This window comes from Coregonus clupeaformis, unplaced genomic scaffold (assembly GCF_020615455.1).
Source record: "Coregonus clupeaformis isolate EN_2021a unplaced genomic scaffold, ASM2061545v1 scaf1216, whole genome shotgun sequence".
Taxonomy (NCBI): domain Eukaryota; kingdom Metazoa; phylum Chordata; class Actinopteri; order Salmoniformes; family Salmonidae; genus Coregonus; species Coregonus clupeaformis.
The window spans coordinates 54,210-72,187 of record NW_025534670.1 but is presented as its reverse complement, the minus strand read 5'-3'; the positions used below and the strand labels follow the sequence as shown (position 1 = coordinate 72,187).

The following is a 17,978-nucleotide window of genomic DNA, read 5'->3' as shown; positions in this document are numbered from 1 at the left end:
TCGGAATCTCGGGACCTCAGAGTTAAAATGAAAGTAAATTATTTGCGTGGAGCTTCCTATTGGTTGATTCTGGTACCTTCCAAATGGGAAACTCGGGATCCGACTCTTCCGCCTAGGTTAGCATGACGTGAATGCGGCATTATATTGAAGAAGCCTTCACGCAAGCTACTTCACGCGCCTTTGAGTGTTCAACATCAAAGGCGCCCTACCCGCTCAATATTCGATTATCCAAATGAAAATGAGAGGTTTGGGCAACAGACTCGTAGGCCTACCTATGATCATTGATTCTGCGCACTGCTCCCCTGTGTGGCGCTAGGCGTACTTTCACGAAGTGGGTTGGCATTTCTCAGATATGTCACTTCTTAAGAGTACTGGTGACGAAATTAAAATACTGTAGTTGTGAGCTGTTATACTGAACTAGTGGAAAAAGGCGGTCAAGTTCAACTCATCATAAAATGCATTATTCATTGCTCTAAATTAAACCAACCCTCTCTCCAATCTCTACCGTGACTAAACAAGTGTTAAGGTTTGAGTACCATCCAGCGGTTGAAATGAGATCACGCAGGTGCAAAAATTATATTTTGTGTTTTATTACAAGACAGAACTAATGTAGTTGTTGAGATACAAAATAACAATATAGAAAAGAAAAAAATCCAAAGTGCACAATATGAAAATGACTTGAAGGTCCTAACAGTTCAATTAACAGCATCAGTTTTACAAATGGATTTGAAATAAATAAATATTAAATGACAGATTGAATTTCATAATGTAAAAGGAACGTTCATTCTTATATAAGGCACACCTCATATGATCAAATGTACCATGCAAACGCCAATAAAAAGGCATTTCCCTATATACAAAAACAGTTTAGAATTTCCATCTTGATAAAAGGAAGCAGCATCTCTCCTTTTAATGACATTATTTAAGAATCACATACATATTTTCAATACTCAACTAACCTGCAACACAAAAGTAAGTGTTTTGAAAACCAAGGTCATACAGTATATTGACACAAACCATTCTGCTGTGATGGAAGTTCAGTTACAGCAAATAAATAACATTGCACAACAGGATACCCTGTCTACTAGCCAGGTGCCAGATCTGTTTGTGCTCTTGCAAACTCATTGGCATGACAATGAGTAAGAAGTTGGCATGATGGAACAAACAGACTGGCACTCAGACTACCTGTCTGCATGTCTGACAACAAACTGATAATAATTATTGCCACTTACTGCAAAACGGTGCAATCTGAGCATTATTTAACAGAGGTACACATCTTATTGGTTTGACCCGACCACTAACCAGAAACTTATGTTGTCCCTTGAGGCAAAGTTCCATTATGATTATGAAAAATATGAAATATAGCTTCTTTTTTTTTTTTTTTTACGAACCACTGAAAAACAATTTGGTAATAACATAAGAGGCGGAGATGGACTTACAAACATTGCTCCTTTAACATTTAGGTCATTTCTCACATTCAAAATGTCTGCATAGTCTCAGCTTTGATTTGCTTTCTGTAGATGAACAAAACAAAACAAAAAACATAAAATACATGTTCAATAACAGAATATCAAGATGCCAACAAACACAGAACATGAATAGTGTAAGTATTGCTTTTGCCTTCATCCTGTGGCCTTCAACTCATCTTCTAGGACAAAGATATGGGTGGTATTCAGCAGGCACAAAACAGAGTTACTGCCAGAAGTTTTCCAATAACAGAAAGCTAATTTTCTTATTCGGTTGCAAAATCTTTGCTGCATTGTGCCTTACCCAACACAACCCTCCTGAAGTGTTGTAACAAACTTGGGGATTAGGCTAGCCACTTATTGGCCAATGAATGCAAGTGATGCCATAAAAGAATGCCTCAATCTAAATATTTTCATATCTGTACACACTTAGTGGTTTAAAAAGAGTTGTCAATCCTGTAATTTAAAATGGTTCTCATGGCCAAAAGGACAAAACACTCACAAGTGTATATACAAGAACACTTCAACATATGGTTATAAAATGTGCATTTTCATTTCATGGAAGACTATACAAATGACAAATAAATAATTGCTGGTTTTCATTCCAAGGCAAAGATGAGTTCTGCATGCTTGAGTTAACTCAATCTAATGTGATTCACTTGCATGAAAATGCTGGAAAAGCAATTGATAAGCTCATGATACGGAGTGTTTACAAATCTGACAATGTACAATCCTACTCAGTGCTTGCCAAACCATGAATGTGTGGGAAAGAGTGAGACAACGCATGCATGTATACATTTAAAAGGCCATTCATACTGTGTAAACTCACTGAAGACCCCTAACTCTCATAGCCCATAGCCCTTTATATATTAAGATGCTATAAATCTAATACCCCTGCTTGAGTGTCAGGGGAACACAAGTATAAGAAAACACTTCAAATGTCCATTCCATCAATGCAAATAAGCTGGATTTAGAAATCTAGCTGGCAGAGTCTTGCATATCAGCACATGAACACTTCATTGCCAATTAGACAGCTGTAAAAAAAGAATAAAAAAAGAACAGACTTGATGCTGGCAAAAGGAACATAATATATACAAATGCTGGTAACCGTAACACAGAAAATAAGCTTTAAATGTTGCAAACCAAATTAAATCAGACCTGGATAGTGTGCCCTTCAAGGCCAAATAGAATTCTGCCTCCTCATCCTATAAATAGTACAACTAATGCCTTTATCAAAACAATTTTTTTGGTTCTTTTTTAGTTTTCTTTAAAAAAAATATGAACATTAATTCTATATAATAAAATAAAAAAATACACACAACAAAGCAAAAATAGGAAAATCATTTAGCCGTCTAAATGCACAGTGAACTAATAGGGAATGGTTTTGGGGGTAGTCTGCCACTGGAGACAACTTGTAGGGTGCCATGGACACCCCAAGGGGGTGCTCAAGAGCCATCACCAGTCCTCTTTCAGGGCCTCCGGTAGCGGGAGAGGCGGTGGGTGAATGGCGGGAAGGGGAACCAACGTCTCCTGCTTCTTAGAGCTGCAGCAGGGCTTGAAGAGACGTGGGTCAATCATCACCTCACCAAAACGCCCTTTGTAGACAATCCCACAGCACACCTTTTGCCTACAGGGAAGATGATGAAGTATCCATTCAATAGTTTGTCCAAAAAGCAAACAATTTTTTTGCAGAATTGTCCCAGATAAATTACAGTACTAAAATAAATAAATTTAGATTTTCCAGACAGACTTCAATTTCATATACTTCATTGACATACCTTTTCCAGTAAGAACGGTCCAGGAAGGAAAAGACAGAAGGAGTGGGGCGCCTCTGTTTGACTCCACGTCTGAGCCGTCATCTGACTCGTAACTGGGGGACTGGGATGGAGACATGCTTGAGGTCGTGCTGTGGGCATCAGAGTCTGAAAGGACAAACAGGACCATTTTGGTGGCATTCTCTCATGGTAAATGTTTTAGAGGCAACATCATGGCAACACACTAAAGTGAAACAAAGACTTATGCAGTAAAACTCAATGGTTAAAACATTTGGAAGGTGTGCTATTATATGCTATAATTTTGTTGATTTAACAAGACAAGTGACCTACTTTGTCTTTTGAATTTGTGAAGCCTCTTCAGCTTGCTTTTCTTCTTCCCATCACTGTTCTTCATCTTCTTGGGTTTGGTTAGCTTGAAGCCAGGCCCAGCTCTTGCATCCACAACCTAATGTCATATAATACATGTCAATCACTCAACTTCCACATAGCATCAATATCATGAACAATCACAGTGAATCCTCATTGAACTAAAATAAAATAAAATATGGTGCATACATGGTTCCAGTTCTTCTTAGAGCCTTTTGGCAGTTTTTTCCATCTTTTTACTAACAGCACACAGGCATTGCAGATGTCTCCCACACGATCCTCTGACAACCTTGATAAATAATCATGGAAATGAAAACACACATAAGCACATGATAAAACAACAACACCTCAAGCAAATCAGTAAACGTCTTTACATAACAGACAGTGACAGAAGATGAACTTATATATCAGTGTTTCTGCTGCACTGATTTTGCTGTGGTGCTGCCCCACGGCAAAATCATTGCCGCCACGCAACCCAAAAAATATGGAACATGACAAAATATTTCTAATGAGGCGCATTTTTGAAAGAAAACAAAAATGTAAATTTTTTTTTGAAGATGCTAGAACATTCCACATGTACTTTTCCTCTGCAAACAAAACAAGTAATTAATAGAAAAATCGAACAACCCCATAATAGATAGTTTATCTATTTACCTAGTCGTCTTGTTGTGTTCTATGCTAGATAAATATTCCTCTAGTGGCGCATTCATGCTATAAGTGCCATAGGGAGGGAAACATGTATTCTGACAAGCAGTCAATGCACCACAATTCTTGCAATTGCAAAAACAGCAGTTTTAATGGCTTTTGTTAAAAAGAGGGGAATTCCAACTTTCCATTGCTACTTTATTTATTTCTCAACTCCTAAATATGCGTGAACTACCCAATTTTTTAGCAGAAGCATGGTGAAGCATGGTGAAGCACATTATGCTCTGCAATTTGCAGTGAGTGCATAGGGGAGAGTGGGGCTAAATGTAACACCGGTCAATTGTAGGGTGACTTGGGGTACAACGCCTAGTACCTTAAAATAATTTCTTTGGAATGCCTTAAATTGTGATGAGACAGATCATATTTTTTGTTGAGCAAGAGAAGTTGAAACCAGGGAAAGTGTTGGGGGAAAATTGTGACATGAAGTGGCTTCTGTGAGAAGTACAGGCAGGGGGCTTTTTACCCCCATTGGCGAAGTTACCCTAAGTTACCCTAACAGGTAGGCCTACATTATATTCAGTGTTTATGCACGTTTTTTTGGGACATAAAATTAATCAATATGATAATAACTAGTTAAAAGATCACATTTGAGATCTGGCTAATGATTAGCCCAATAGGGTAAATGCAGATAGGCAACCCCATGCTTCAGCCTATGCATTTGCACTTTGCTGCATTAGTTGGGCTAAAAGTGATAATTTGTATTGCTAATAGCATACCTGATAATATGCATGTGATAATATGGACCATGCATACGCTATATACTGTACATGGCCCAATATGTTGAAATAATTTTACCAATGTGTTATTGGGCTAATTTTTGGAGGTGGAAATTATATTTTAGATGGTGTCAGCATACTTATTTTAATTCATTTTGGAGTAGAATGTCCTTTTAAAAAGACACCAGAACTGAGCTCCTCCCCCCCACTCCGTGACCTTTCCCCCCCACTTCTACACATTTTTCCAGAGGAAACACTTCTATATTAAATCATATTCTGAACCAGTGCAAAGTTAACATCACTGTTCTTCAGACAGCAAAAAAAACAAGGTACGCCATCCTAATAATAAAGGTACGCCATCTTCCTAATTCAATCTGGTGACCATCACTCGTTTGACCTTTTATTGCATACAATCACCGGGGAAAAACTGGTGCAAACTCAGCATTAACATGAATTACAATATACAATACAGAAATAAAAGTGCGTAGGGTTTAATCGTCCCGAAAAAGGAAGTATTTGATTAATGCAATGTTATCATGTCATTAAGACTTAATGCTTACCCAAAACATAGCCTGAAGGTTTCTTCATATCTGCTGCTGTCAGTAAAGCGTGAACTGGAGGACTTGGTCTTGCAAATGCAACATCCTTCATGGCTGCGATATATTTTCGACTTGTGAAAACCAAACATGATGATCAATGGGAAACCTACAGAGAAAGAACAAATAGATTACAAAAGGGATGGCATCCATTTAATGCAGAATAGTAATAGCACTGTTATGTTACTGTTGTAATGCTTTCCCTGGTGGAAAGGGGCAGGTCACCACATGTGGTCAAAACATTGGGTTATTTCCATTTAGAAGCCTTATTCTACAATTTCAGCTATCTATGATGTCATAACTTCACCTGAGACAAGCTTTCTCATATTAATTGACGATTTTAACTACACAAAAAAAACGATACTCAGCACACACACAAAACATTCCTTCTGTGCAATTAGATACACCTTTTATCAATCTTGCAAGCTACTATACCGACTAATGGCAATCACTTAGCCACAGGTGTTATATCTAGCTAGACGTCCCGGTTATTATGCATACACAAGTAACGTTATAGGCTGCGACTCCCATCTCATTTTTTGTTTCTTGACTGGAGTAGACTATTTTTAACCAAAGCTTGCGGGACAGGAACCAAAGCCTTTGGCAAAGGATGAAATTGGTTGAATGGGTTTTTGAGCACAGACTCACACAACTAAATCTGGCCAACTATTGCAAACTAGCTATTCCCTTTAGTAGATTACAATACACCAAGGGTACATTGCCAAAACTGTCATTGTATGATTGTTGCTTGCAAGCAATCCACCAAAATAGAATGGCAGCATCTGGCAACCCCCGCTAGTAATGTAATGACGCCATCGCTAGCAAACATGGCTACTACAAATACTCGACAAATTAGAACAGTGGGTCGCTGGTAATGAAAAGTAACTATGCTTTTCTTATTGCAATGTTGATCGTTTATCTGTGTTTAAAACTGATATGTTCCCGTCGGGAAAGTGATTCTCAGTTAACGTTACTTGGGGAATCCGAAACAAAAAGCGGGGAAGGAGAACTCCTTTCAGTGAAGAAACAAAAAGCGGCCGAAGTCATAAAAAAAAAAAGCGGCACAAAAAAGTGAATTGAGCGACACTGGCTTGTTTTATAATTTTAAATTAAATTGTAATATTTAACACGCACAATCATTTATATCGTTTCCTTCCCTTTAAATTCAAACGTTCGCCCGCTGAGAGCGCCAAATAGCAATCTGACTATTGTTGTTAGCTAGCCTGCTAACGTTAGCTAGCTACCACGCCACGCTCCACATCCATGCTCTCCCATTGTTACAATGACCCCCTTGCTGATATAGTTCGCACGCGACAGACTGAAATTAAATGTAATATCTGTAAAACATTAGTATTTACGTTAATTTCTAAATGCAAATAATGTAAAAGGTAAATAACATTGGACTTACCGAACAAAAACTTTGAATCTTCGCCGTTGTCTTTTTACACACTGCGCATGCCTTACTACTACTGCTGCATACAGCTGGGTTTTAGAATGTCATTAGCATAAAAAAACATGAAAATAAAGTGTCCCATCGTAGAAACACCATATTAGGAGTGTAACATGTCTGTTTGAACACAAATTCAACCAATGGGAGCACACTATGCATGGTATTTAATAATATTGAATTCTGGGAGTAGTAGTGAGTATGGAAATGCTTTCCGCCTAATCCTATGTAGTAACACCTCACGAGACTACATGTCCCAGCAAGCATCGTATCAGCAACGTATGAATGGACAAGAAAAAAAACAGGTATCTGAAATGGCGCGAATGAGTTTGTTTACATTTTAAAACCAGCATTTGTTGTTGTTATCAGTGTTTGATTTCTCTGATAGGTCAAATGCTATTCTTTATGCTCTAAAGTACATATGGGAAATATATGGGGCGTTTTCAATACCATCAATAACCATATAGCAATTTATAGTGTACTTTCAATACCATCAATAACCATATAGCAATTTATAGTGTACCCATTCCAGTCAGTTATAATCCTATAATAAAATATAATAAACATATCCATATTAATGCATTTCTGTAATTTTATTCTTTATATATTTTTTACACTGTACACATTTCCTCACTTAGTAAACACTACATTATACGGCTATGTCAATAAATCAGTATTGAAAAACAAAAATATATCTCCCAAGATGCTCATGTCGATTGTACATGGAATAGTACAACCAACACAATCCAGACGTTGGCACAGGAAAGACATCCTTCACACCTACTTCTATCAAACTGCTGTTGTTATTCATCATCATATGCTGCACAGTAAGAAAAATGGACGAGGTCCAATGATTCTCATCTAGATCTTGGGTTGATTTTTTTGTGTGATGTGGATTATATTGCATAGCAGAAACGCCAACAGTTCAGAGGAGAATTGTTTGCTCTATTTTGAATCTGGCCTTTTATAGCAACCATATGTACCACTCATTATGAATTTAACTGGCAATAAGCTCATACAATTTTCCCTACTGAACAGACATGATGTTGTAAACCTGCCAGGAATGGGAAGAACAGGTGAGGAATAATGAGAAGTTGTTGGAAAGAAGGATGCACTGGTTACAGGTATTTACATGAAGGCTGTCATTTTATAAAATGACTCACTTTCCAAGTCATGGTTATGATAAGTACTGTACTGTTGAAGAGTTGTGTGTCAAGTGTGAAGCATTGACATGGCCGTATACTGATACTTCTCCAACTGAATACATACTGTGCATCACTAGCATACGATACATTATCTTATTCACGGGGAGCCAGGAGCCTCTTCTTAGGCCAAGTTATTCCATATAGAAGAGTTGCATACTACGGTACTTCCAGGGGGATTGATCCAAACTTACACACTGTCATATTGATGTAGGTGAATCAGTTTTCCACCCTTCACAAACATCTATACCATGTCATATTCATACTTATAAAGCATACTTCTACATCATTTGCTTCAAGCTCTGCATTATGACAGTTAGAATTAGAACAGAGCAAGCAACTTGACAGACATATCAAAATAATACTGTTCTTCTCCGAAAATATATTAACAATTTTTGTTCCTTGTTTTCCTTTTTTAGAATATAGCCATTGTCAGCAGTTCACAATAACAATGAAAATATTTAGCTTTCAATAAAGCAGTATAGAACAGGTGGGTTATCTTCTTCAACAATGTGAAAATCATGGATCGTAATAGAAAACATATTCTTAACGTCTAACAGCAACATTGTTGAGGATAGAAATAACAACACATTTTGAAAGGCTCATTGCATTTAATATATGGCAAATGTAACAGTAGCTTTAATATAAGCCAGAAATCGTGCCTTAATTGTTCAAGTCTCTTTCCGCATAAAAAGGTTTAATTGTTCTTTAGTGGTCCCTAACAGTCTTCCTTAGTCAGGTCCAATTGGTGCAAACGAAGGACGGCCTAGATACCAATCCCTTTGACAAGTGAAGCTTCTAGGGTAATGTTGAATTCCTGCAAAGTCTGTAGCACTCTGATCAGAGAATTTACCAATGAGCGGTCCTTTATCAGTGCTGTGTCCTCGTACATTTGCACCGTGATTGGACAGTCTGCAGGAGAGCGATCCAGTGGTGTAACAAATGGTCCCTAGGAAGAGCAGAGAGAAACAGGAAGTTTAACAGACTGACTTCAGGAACTTTTTTAGTAAATCCTCATACCTGCTAAAAGACAGGATAGGAAGGGCTCAAGCTTGGTTATGACTGAGGTATTATTTACGTTGCATTTAGGCATGTCTGGTCTCGCTATGTGCCACTTAAAAAGATTTCTGACAAAGAACAAAGAGAAGGTATTTCATTGAAGTGGCAGGTGCATTTGAGCCCTGTTCTGCCACAAAGGGTTGAGAGAGAGAAAGAGGAAGCCTGAGTTGTCATAACGAAGGAAAAGGAAAGGGGATACCTAGTCAGTTGTACAACTGAATGCATTCAACTGAAATGTGTCTTTCGCATTTAACCCAACCCCTCTGAATCAGAGAGGTGCGGGGGGCTGCCTTAATCAATATCCAACTAGTAGGATATATACTGTACATTTTGAACTAGTGTGTGGAAGCTTAAGGTGGGACTATACAACCATAAAAATTGAATTGTATTTCTATGTATACAACCTCCACAAATACACACACACTCATACAATGCCCAACATGATAGGCAGACACACAGTGTGAGGGAGAATAACTGAAGCAGGAGGCGGAGGAGGGATCACGCTAGCGCTACAGAAAAGGACGAAGCTGCCCACTCTGTTATCGCATTGATAAATGCTGTGCTGCTATTAGAGAGATAATGAAAACACCTCTCTTTCAGTTGAATTGAAGATGTCTTGTAAAACATCTCAAACAATCTCATTTGCCCTTTTGACCAGGACATTTAGTGCTGTACAATGAATTCCCATTAAAATGTTCCTGATGATAGCTGTTGTTCTGTGTGTGTTTGTGAGGCTACAGAGGAGATATTACCTGGCACCCAGACACACCAGCATCTGGAACTTCCCATCCTTGCCTATGTTCCTAGATGTGCTGTTGATGGCCCGCATGAAGCGGCAGAAGTGGCGTACTCTGGTTTGCCAGTTCTCATCTGGAGTCACCTCCCTCTGCTCAGCACTCTCAAAGTACACTTGTGACTTTTCTATAAGGAGAAATCACAGACAAAAGACATCGATAAGAGCAACCTCATCCATTAGCATGGCACGGAAGATACTGTATATATTCAGGTGTAATGCTTGTGTATTGGAGGCTTTACCTAAGAGGTCCCAGATGAAGACATTCTTAAAGAGGCGTGGGGATTTGAAGCCATGCTGGAACACCTGCTCTAAAGCCCAGACTAGACCATACTCCCCACACAGCAGAAGGGTCAGACTGCCCCTCTATAGAAAAACAGACAGGGAAAGAAAAAGAGTGTGACTGATATTGTCTCTTTTCAAAGCACCCTGGTCCAACACATCAGTTGTGGCCATATGAAACGGTTCATTTGGAACACATGTGAGTGAGACTATGATCAGTGTTGCCTGCAGTGTACAGACAGTGTACAGACAGTGTACAGACAGTGTACAGACAGTGTACAGACAGAGGACCCACTGTCTCCTTCACTGTGATGAATAATAGACAATGTGGCGGGGGGTTGTGTCTCTCACCTCCTTCTCTGGCTTGTGGAAGTGCTTCACTATCCCATTGATGGCTTCTCCCACTCCCTCTTGGATCTGACCAGTGTTCAACTCTGGATAATGGGAAAGAGTCAGACAATATCTGTCCATGCCAGCAGACACAAGACCCTCAAAAGTGATCTAAAGGCACGGACACACCGGTAGCGTTTGCCGGCCGAGAGTACCTCTGAACAGAGTGCCGGCCGTAATTCGCAAACCGAGTGTGGTCCCTAAAACACACCACGGTGAAAGAACTGCAGACGAACGGCATTCGGTTCGGTGTGTGCAGTCCCTTGTTGAAGATTATTGGTTTTTATTGTCTATTTTTGCAGTGTATTTGAATGGTCACTCACTTGGTTTGCTGTTTGGTGAGATGGTGACGAACCTCCTCATCATCCCAGGGGACTGCTGCATGGGGGGCGTACGACACATTCTGTCCTCATTCTCTGAGTTTGGTGTCACTAGCTCTCCCACCAGGACCCTCTCCAGACTGCCATCGTCCACCCCCTTCCCCAGCCACCGGCCACACGGGAACCTACACACACACACACACACACACACACACACACACACACACACACACACACACACACACACACACACACACACACACACACACACACACACACACACACACACACACACACACACACACACACACACACACACACACACACACAAACACACACAGTACAATATAACAGTTAGCCAAAGCTTCAACAGGGTCTTTCTTGTGAGTAGATGCTACTGAAATCTCTAGCATAAGGCAGCTGCTACCAAATCTTTCACTCACTTGTAAGCATGCCCTGTGATCTCATTCCGGACCATAACATACTCCACAAGCCACTTGGCGTACAGGCCTGAGTTATCATGGCCCATCTGCACTGTGGTCAGCTTGCCCAGGTTCTGGCACTGTGACAGAGAGAGAAGGCAAAGGGCAAAGGTCATGTTAAGGTGAATATATCTTGATATTATTATCAATACCAAGAATATTAAATCTTGAGGGGAGCACCAACCTCAAAGGTGATCTCCTGAGTGTGCTTGGGGACCTGGAGCACCCCGGTCTCAGCCAGCTCCCCAGACACACACACCCAGGGGTTGGCTGTGAACATGGAGCCTCCTAGTTTCTTACTGGGAATCACCAACACATGGTATGGGATCACTGTGGGACAGAGAAGAGAGGGAAACCTGAAATCACTCAGTCAAGTACAGTCTGGTCACAAGAAGAGCTACCTCTGTCTTCAGTATATTTCTCAGCAAGCATCTCAAATCCAGGAAAACGGTTTAGCCAGGAATGAAGTCTAATGAATCTATTACTCTAATTGAATGAAGTCTACCCAGCTTCTGGTTACATGGTGTTCAGTGTCGTGGCCAGGTTGTATGGTATTTGCTGGCACTCACTGATGGTGGTGAAGACATTAGTGAAACAGAAGTAGTCCACAGCGTTGAAGGACAGGAGGTGGTACAGGAACTGCTCTTTCTCATCGTCACAGCGCAGAAAAGCATAACGCTTGTATAGTTTCCTGCAAAAGAAACAAAAGCAACAAAAACTTCACAAAAACAAATCAGTTTAGCATATGATGTAATGATTATAGATTGAACAATAAAAAAGTCTGGAGCCTAAAAGGCTGATTCAATAGCTGATTTATGTGTTTTCCTTGGTAAACAACTGGAGAATGTTAAAGGAATGGTCCCAATGCAATACCTCCATAATGAATCTCCCTGAACGTGACCCACTTCACCACCATCTCATCAATTATGAAAACAATTGTAAATGTTTAATAGGTGATTGTACTATGACGTTTGGATCTGTCAAAAGAGCTCATATATTATACATGCATAGTTTTCAGACATCAGGTTGATTCATGTGTATGAGACTGAGTGGGACCTTCCAATATAAATGAGTGAGGATGAATGAGGAGACTGACCTAAAGGGAATGGGGTATTATCCCAATTACTGAGGCAGAGGCTCTTATAAAAACATTTGTGTTTAGCTCGATATGCTCGTTGTATACTAGTCCTTGTTGTTTTCCTCACCTTGTAAGTTCATGGTCAGATAGCAGCTTTTTGAGGTGCCTGGACAGCAGTTTCTTCTCCATGGAGAGCCTCACCCAGGCCCTGGCCTTGCCCACGTCTGTCTTGATCTCCCCAATGTTCTGGATGTGTCTACGGAGGATACAGTACACAGCACAGAGGTCAGAGGAGAAAAACACACACAAATGCACATATACACACATACACAAACAGTCATCCTTTCAGAAATGGTCTATAATATTGTAGCATGTTTTGCATCCTTTGGCCAAGGTGAGCACAGAACCCCAAACCTAATATATGAGAAGATGGAAGAGCAGCGACAGTCCCTCTGAACAAGGTGATAGATGTCTGCTGCATGTTGTTTTCACCACGGCCCTGGATTCCAGAGCATGCAGGGCTGAGAGAGGGGTAGTCAGCCCAGCCAGGAAGAAGCCTTAGCCAGCCCCAGACTCCCTGGTGTTTAAGCCAGCCTCCTGTCATCGCTCCCAGCCACTATCATGCCCTCCATGTCCAGACACATTCCCTTCCACTCCACCTCTGCCAGTGAGCACTGAACTGTCTATGCTATAAGTGCTCCCTATGCACCCCTCCTCCTCTCACATCCCCCCTTTTCCTCCCCCTCTCCCCTCACTCTCACGAATTAACCCAATTTCCTCCACTCCACTCTGTTTCCCATGGCAACAGAGCAAAATATCAACATTCACAATGCAGATTGTTATTGCATGAATGGTATTGTAAGAAAACAATGGTTATCTGTAATCTGCAGACTGACTACACAAATCTACCTCCTGTAGAACAGAAATAGAAATGAGAACATTGTAGAATAATGAAGTGCACAGCAAGGTAAATATGAAAGTCGTTATGTAGAATGAAGCAACCTGGTCAACCTTTATTGTCCATTTAAAGTAAAGATACCCAAATATAAATATTTATCAATTAAAATGTGCTCGTATATCAATGCGACAAAGCACAAATGAAAAAGCATCAATGGAAAATTCTGGATCCTTGGAAAGAAGACGTGTGTGTCTGTACAGACATGTGATCAGAGTAGACTTCTACAACAGACTACTGCACAGCTGCCTGGTATTGCCCTGAGCCAGACCCCGCTCTCCCTGGCTTGGTCTGCAGGGGCCTGCAGGGGAATCAGGCTGGAAGTAACATGCTGTCACACAGATTAGCCCAGTTCTCTTTACCACCTACTTCACACCACACCAGGAATGACGTCCTGCATGACTCAACACCACTGGCTATGGTGCACTGTAGACATGACAATGGTCTCTGACTGCCTTAACACATAATGCATCTCATAAACTATTGCCTACTCCAGGATTCCTCTCAGCCTGGCTGAGCACTACTGTGGATAAAAGTGTCTGCTAAATGAACTAGTGTGGATAAAAGTGTCTGCTAAATGAACTAGTGTGGATAAAAGTGTCTGCTTAATGAACCAGTGTGGATAAAAGTGCCTGCTAAATGAACTAGTGTGGATAAAAGTGTCTGCTAAATGAACTAGTGTGGATAAAAGTGTCTGCTAAATGAACTAGTGTGGTTGTGTTTCAGAACAATCATACTGGTATACAGTGGCGACCCGTCATTCAGGTCAGGTGGGGTTTTGAGCCCCACCTGTTTAGCTATAAAAAAAATAATATATATATATATATATATATATTTATATATAAATGTTGTTGCCTGTTTTTCATGTTATTTTGGCATTAATACATGTCACATATCAGTTTGCAAACAATCATTGAGTTAATGAAGACGCATACAAACTTGGTCTCTTTTTTGCTTTCTTGAGTAAGGCAGCTCCAAAATGCAGGTGTTTCAGCCTAGCTCAGTGCTTTCTGTGTTGGTGGGGCAGCCAGCGGAAAATACGGAGTATAGGGGTTGTTAATGTTCTCTAGTTGCGCCGTGTTTGGCTCAGAGTTCTGTCACTCATGGGGAAAACTATGTCACCGCAAAATCTACGGGGAGAGCTCAAAAAGTCAAGCCCCCTTGGGTGCTGCCAGTTACATTAGAAGTGCCCATCCAAGAAGGCTCAAGGTCATTGGCCACAGATAAAATGACTTCAAATCACGTTATATCTACCGTAGCTTTGATTGGACTGATCATGTCAACATCATACTTTCAAAATATTAGCTAGCAAGCTAGACAAGCAGTCATCATCATGAATCATGTCAACAATCTACTGGCAAATCCTTTTCAATCCTTGTCATATGAAGACAAATTATAGATAAAATGTATCGGTGCTCATCGGCCATAAACATTACACAACACGTTGGAAATCGCAAATTCAACAATGAGTGGTTTTGAAGGAATCAGTGGCTAACTGCAAGTGTTGCAAAGCAATCACTAGCCTGCTATTCAGTGGAGTGGGTGTGCGGTCCATGTCTGGGTTTAAGGGTCTCTTTTCCAAGCTTAAAAGGATAAACATTAATGTTGTCAATCCAGCATGATTTCTGCCACGTTCAAAACAACTGGAAACCCGGAACTGGGAAATCTCAGACTTCAGTGAGTTCAAAACAACTGGAAACCCAGAACTGGGAAATCTCAGACTTCAGTGAGTTCAAGACAACTGGGAACGTTTTGAACGGTTATCCAACTCGGAATTCCAAGTTGGGAACTAGGACTTATTTCTAGAGCTCCGACCTGAAGATCACTGACGTCATGGTCTTGAAAGCACCAGAGAATGCCAGACTTTGATGACAAAGTTTGATGACAAAATTTCCCCACAAGGACCGCCGCGCCACCTTCCTGTTCAAGTGAGCACAGCACAACAAGGTGAGTCCAAAAATGTATTGTATGCCGCTGCATAAATGATGTAATATGCCAGGGAGATATGTATACTGTAGATAAGAAAGTAATACTAAGTGTAAGTTATGTAGTAAGCTGTTAGTAGCCCATGTGCCTCACCCTAATAATTTGGTCCCTTTCCCCCTCATAACTTAGCCTACTGTTCTGACTTGGTGGTGCACATGTAGCCTATAGCCTGTTTTAGAGAAATGTAATCTTTGAATATTGTAAGAGCTTTCATTGTCTGCTTATATGCCCCCTTTTATTTATCCTACGGTTCTGACTTGGTTTACAGGGGAGGATACTGTAAGAACGGCCTATGTTCTGAATTCTGTCGCTGTACATTTCAAAAGTGCTGAACAAATAGTTATATTGACTACGTCCGCTAAAATCGACACTGCTAGTATAGCATTCGGACCAGACATGAGGGGCCAGACATGAGGACCATGAGGAATGTAGGTTAAGTCTGATCAATTAGAGCACAAAGATGGAAGGCTAAGCATTCAGTATATGCTGTACAGTGTGTATATCAGTGTTTCCTCTGCACTCATTTTGCTGTGGTGCTGCGCCACGGCAAAATCATTTGCCGCCACGCAAGCCAAAAAATATGGAACATGAAAAGATATTTCTGCTGAGGTGCATTTTAAAGATGCTAGAACATTGTACTTTTCCTCTGCAAACAAAACGAGTAATTCATAGAAAAATCTAACAACCCCATAGTAGAATAGTTTATCTATTTACCTAGTTGGCTTGTTGTTGTGTTCTATGCTAAACAGCAGTTTTAATGGTTTTTGTTATAAAGAGGGGAATCCCAGCTTTCCATTCCTACTTTATTTATTTCTCAACTCCTAAATATGGGCAGTGAGTGCATAGGGGAGAGTGGGGCTAAATGTAACACGGGTCAATTGTAGGGTGACTTGGGGTACAAAGCCTCGCTACATCAAAATTATTTATTTGGAATTACTTTTAAAATTGTGATGAGACAGATCATATTTTTTGTTGAGCAAGTGTAGTGGAAACCAGGGAAAGTGTTGGGGGGAAAATTGTGACATGAAGTGGTTTCTGTGAGAAGTACAGGCAGGGGGCTTTTTACCCCCATTGGCGAGTTACCCTAAGTTACCCTAACAGGTAGGCCTACATTATATTCAGTGTTTATGCACGTTTTTTGGGACATAAAATTCATCAATATGACAATAACTAGTTAAAAGATCACATTTGAGATCTGGCTAATGATTAGCCCAATAGGGTAAATGCAGATAGGCAACCCCATGCTTCAGCCTATGCATTTGCACTTTGCTGCATTAGTTGGGCTAAAGGTGATAATGTTTATTGCTAATAGCATACCTGATAATATGCATGTGATAATATGGACCATGCATACGCTATATACTGTACATGGCCCAATATGTTCAAATAAATTTACCAATGTGTTATTGGGCTAATTTCTGGAGGTGGAAATTCTATTTTAGATGGTGTCAGCATACTTATTTTATTTCATTTTGGAGTAGAATGTCCTTTTAAAAAGACACCAGAACTGAGCTCCTCAGTCCCTTTCCCCCCACTGCTACACATTTTCCCAGAGGAAACACTGGTGTATATATGTATATATTATACATATTTTTTAAACATAGCTGGAAATCAAGTGTTTATGCCTGCTGCAAAGCTTGAGATGCATGGCTATGAGGCTGATGTCAGTATTTTTCCACTACATATGGTCCTGAATCATTGATAATGTTTTGTTGTGACTGAAAGTGTTTTTCATCAGTGGGCCACAAGATGGCAGTGAAAACACTTGGAAATCATTGCATTCTGCGGTATGATCAATCAATCATTATCTCACCTTGATTCGAAATGGTCATTTTCAAAGAAGTACGTAGAGGTACGAAGGCATACATTTGAACCGCTTCTGCCACTACAGAAGGGACAATCAACACAGGCAGAATAGTATAGTTTCATTTGCAACGTTCCCCTTACAATCATCCATAATTTCAAGACCATATGACTTGAAATGTATATTCACGAGGATACTTGACAAATAGTGTCTATACGGGAGGTAGAGCATCTGAAGATACTGATACTGATACTGTGGGAGACCTGGTGAATGGATGAGGAGACTCACCTCATGTCCCTGATCAGGGATACCTTGAGAGGGGGCAAGGCAGCGCCAGCGTCAGACTTGCGTCTCTCTGTGTTGTGGATGAGACCTGATGTGGGGAGGAGAGAGAGGGATGTGGTTATGGCTTTACATCACCGTCCATTTATCACATTTCAGGATTCAATGAGTGGCTTACCTGGGGGACCCAAACCGGCTGGCGTTGCATCCGTCTTCTCTTTGCTCTCCTGATAGTGGTGCAGGTGGGACCACAAGGCAGATTTACCCTGGCAGA

The 17,978-nt window shown here is 40.4% G+C and overlaps 1 protein-coding gene and 1 pseudogene across 1 annotated transcript in view; both read right to left on the bottom strand.

Annotated features, from left to right (window-relative positions):
• Positions 1 to 574: 574 nt before the first annotated feature.
• Positions 575 to 7,136, bottom strand: LOC123486432 (annotated as a pseudogene).
• A 1,246-nt stretch (positions 7,137 to 8,382) lies between these two features.
• The window catches only part of LOC123486435 (DENN domain-containing protein 5A-like), a 44,910-nt gene continuing 35,314 nt past the window's right edge, over positions 8,383 to 17,978 (bottom strand). Inside the window, 12 exon segments of the mRNA XM_045217748.1 lie at positions 8,383 to 9,191; positions 9,194 to 9,222; positions 10,085 to 10,253; positions 10,368 to 10,491; positions 10,759 to 10,841; positions 11,121 to 11,302; positions 11,561 to 11,679; positions 11,784 to 11,929; positions 12,169 to 12,290; positions 12,805 to 12,933; positions 17,711 to 17,795; positions 17,883 to 17,970. Coding sequence (XP_045073683.1) covers positions 9,040 to 9,191; positions 9,194 to 9,222; positions 10,085 to 10,253; positions 10,368 to 10,491; positions 10,759 to 10,841; positions 11,121 to 11,302; positions 11,561 to 11,679; positions 11,784 to 11,929; positions 12,169 to 12,290; positions 12,805 to 12,933; positions 17,711 to 17,795; positions 17,883 to 17,970 — 1,428 coding nt within the window. The 3' untranslated portion in view covers positions 8,383 to 9,039.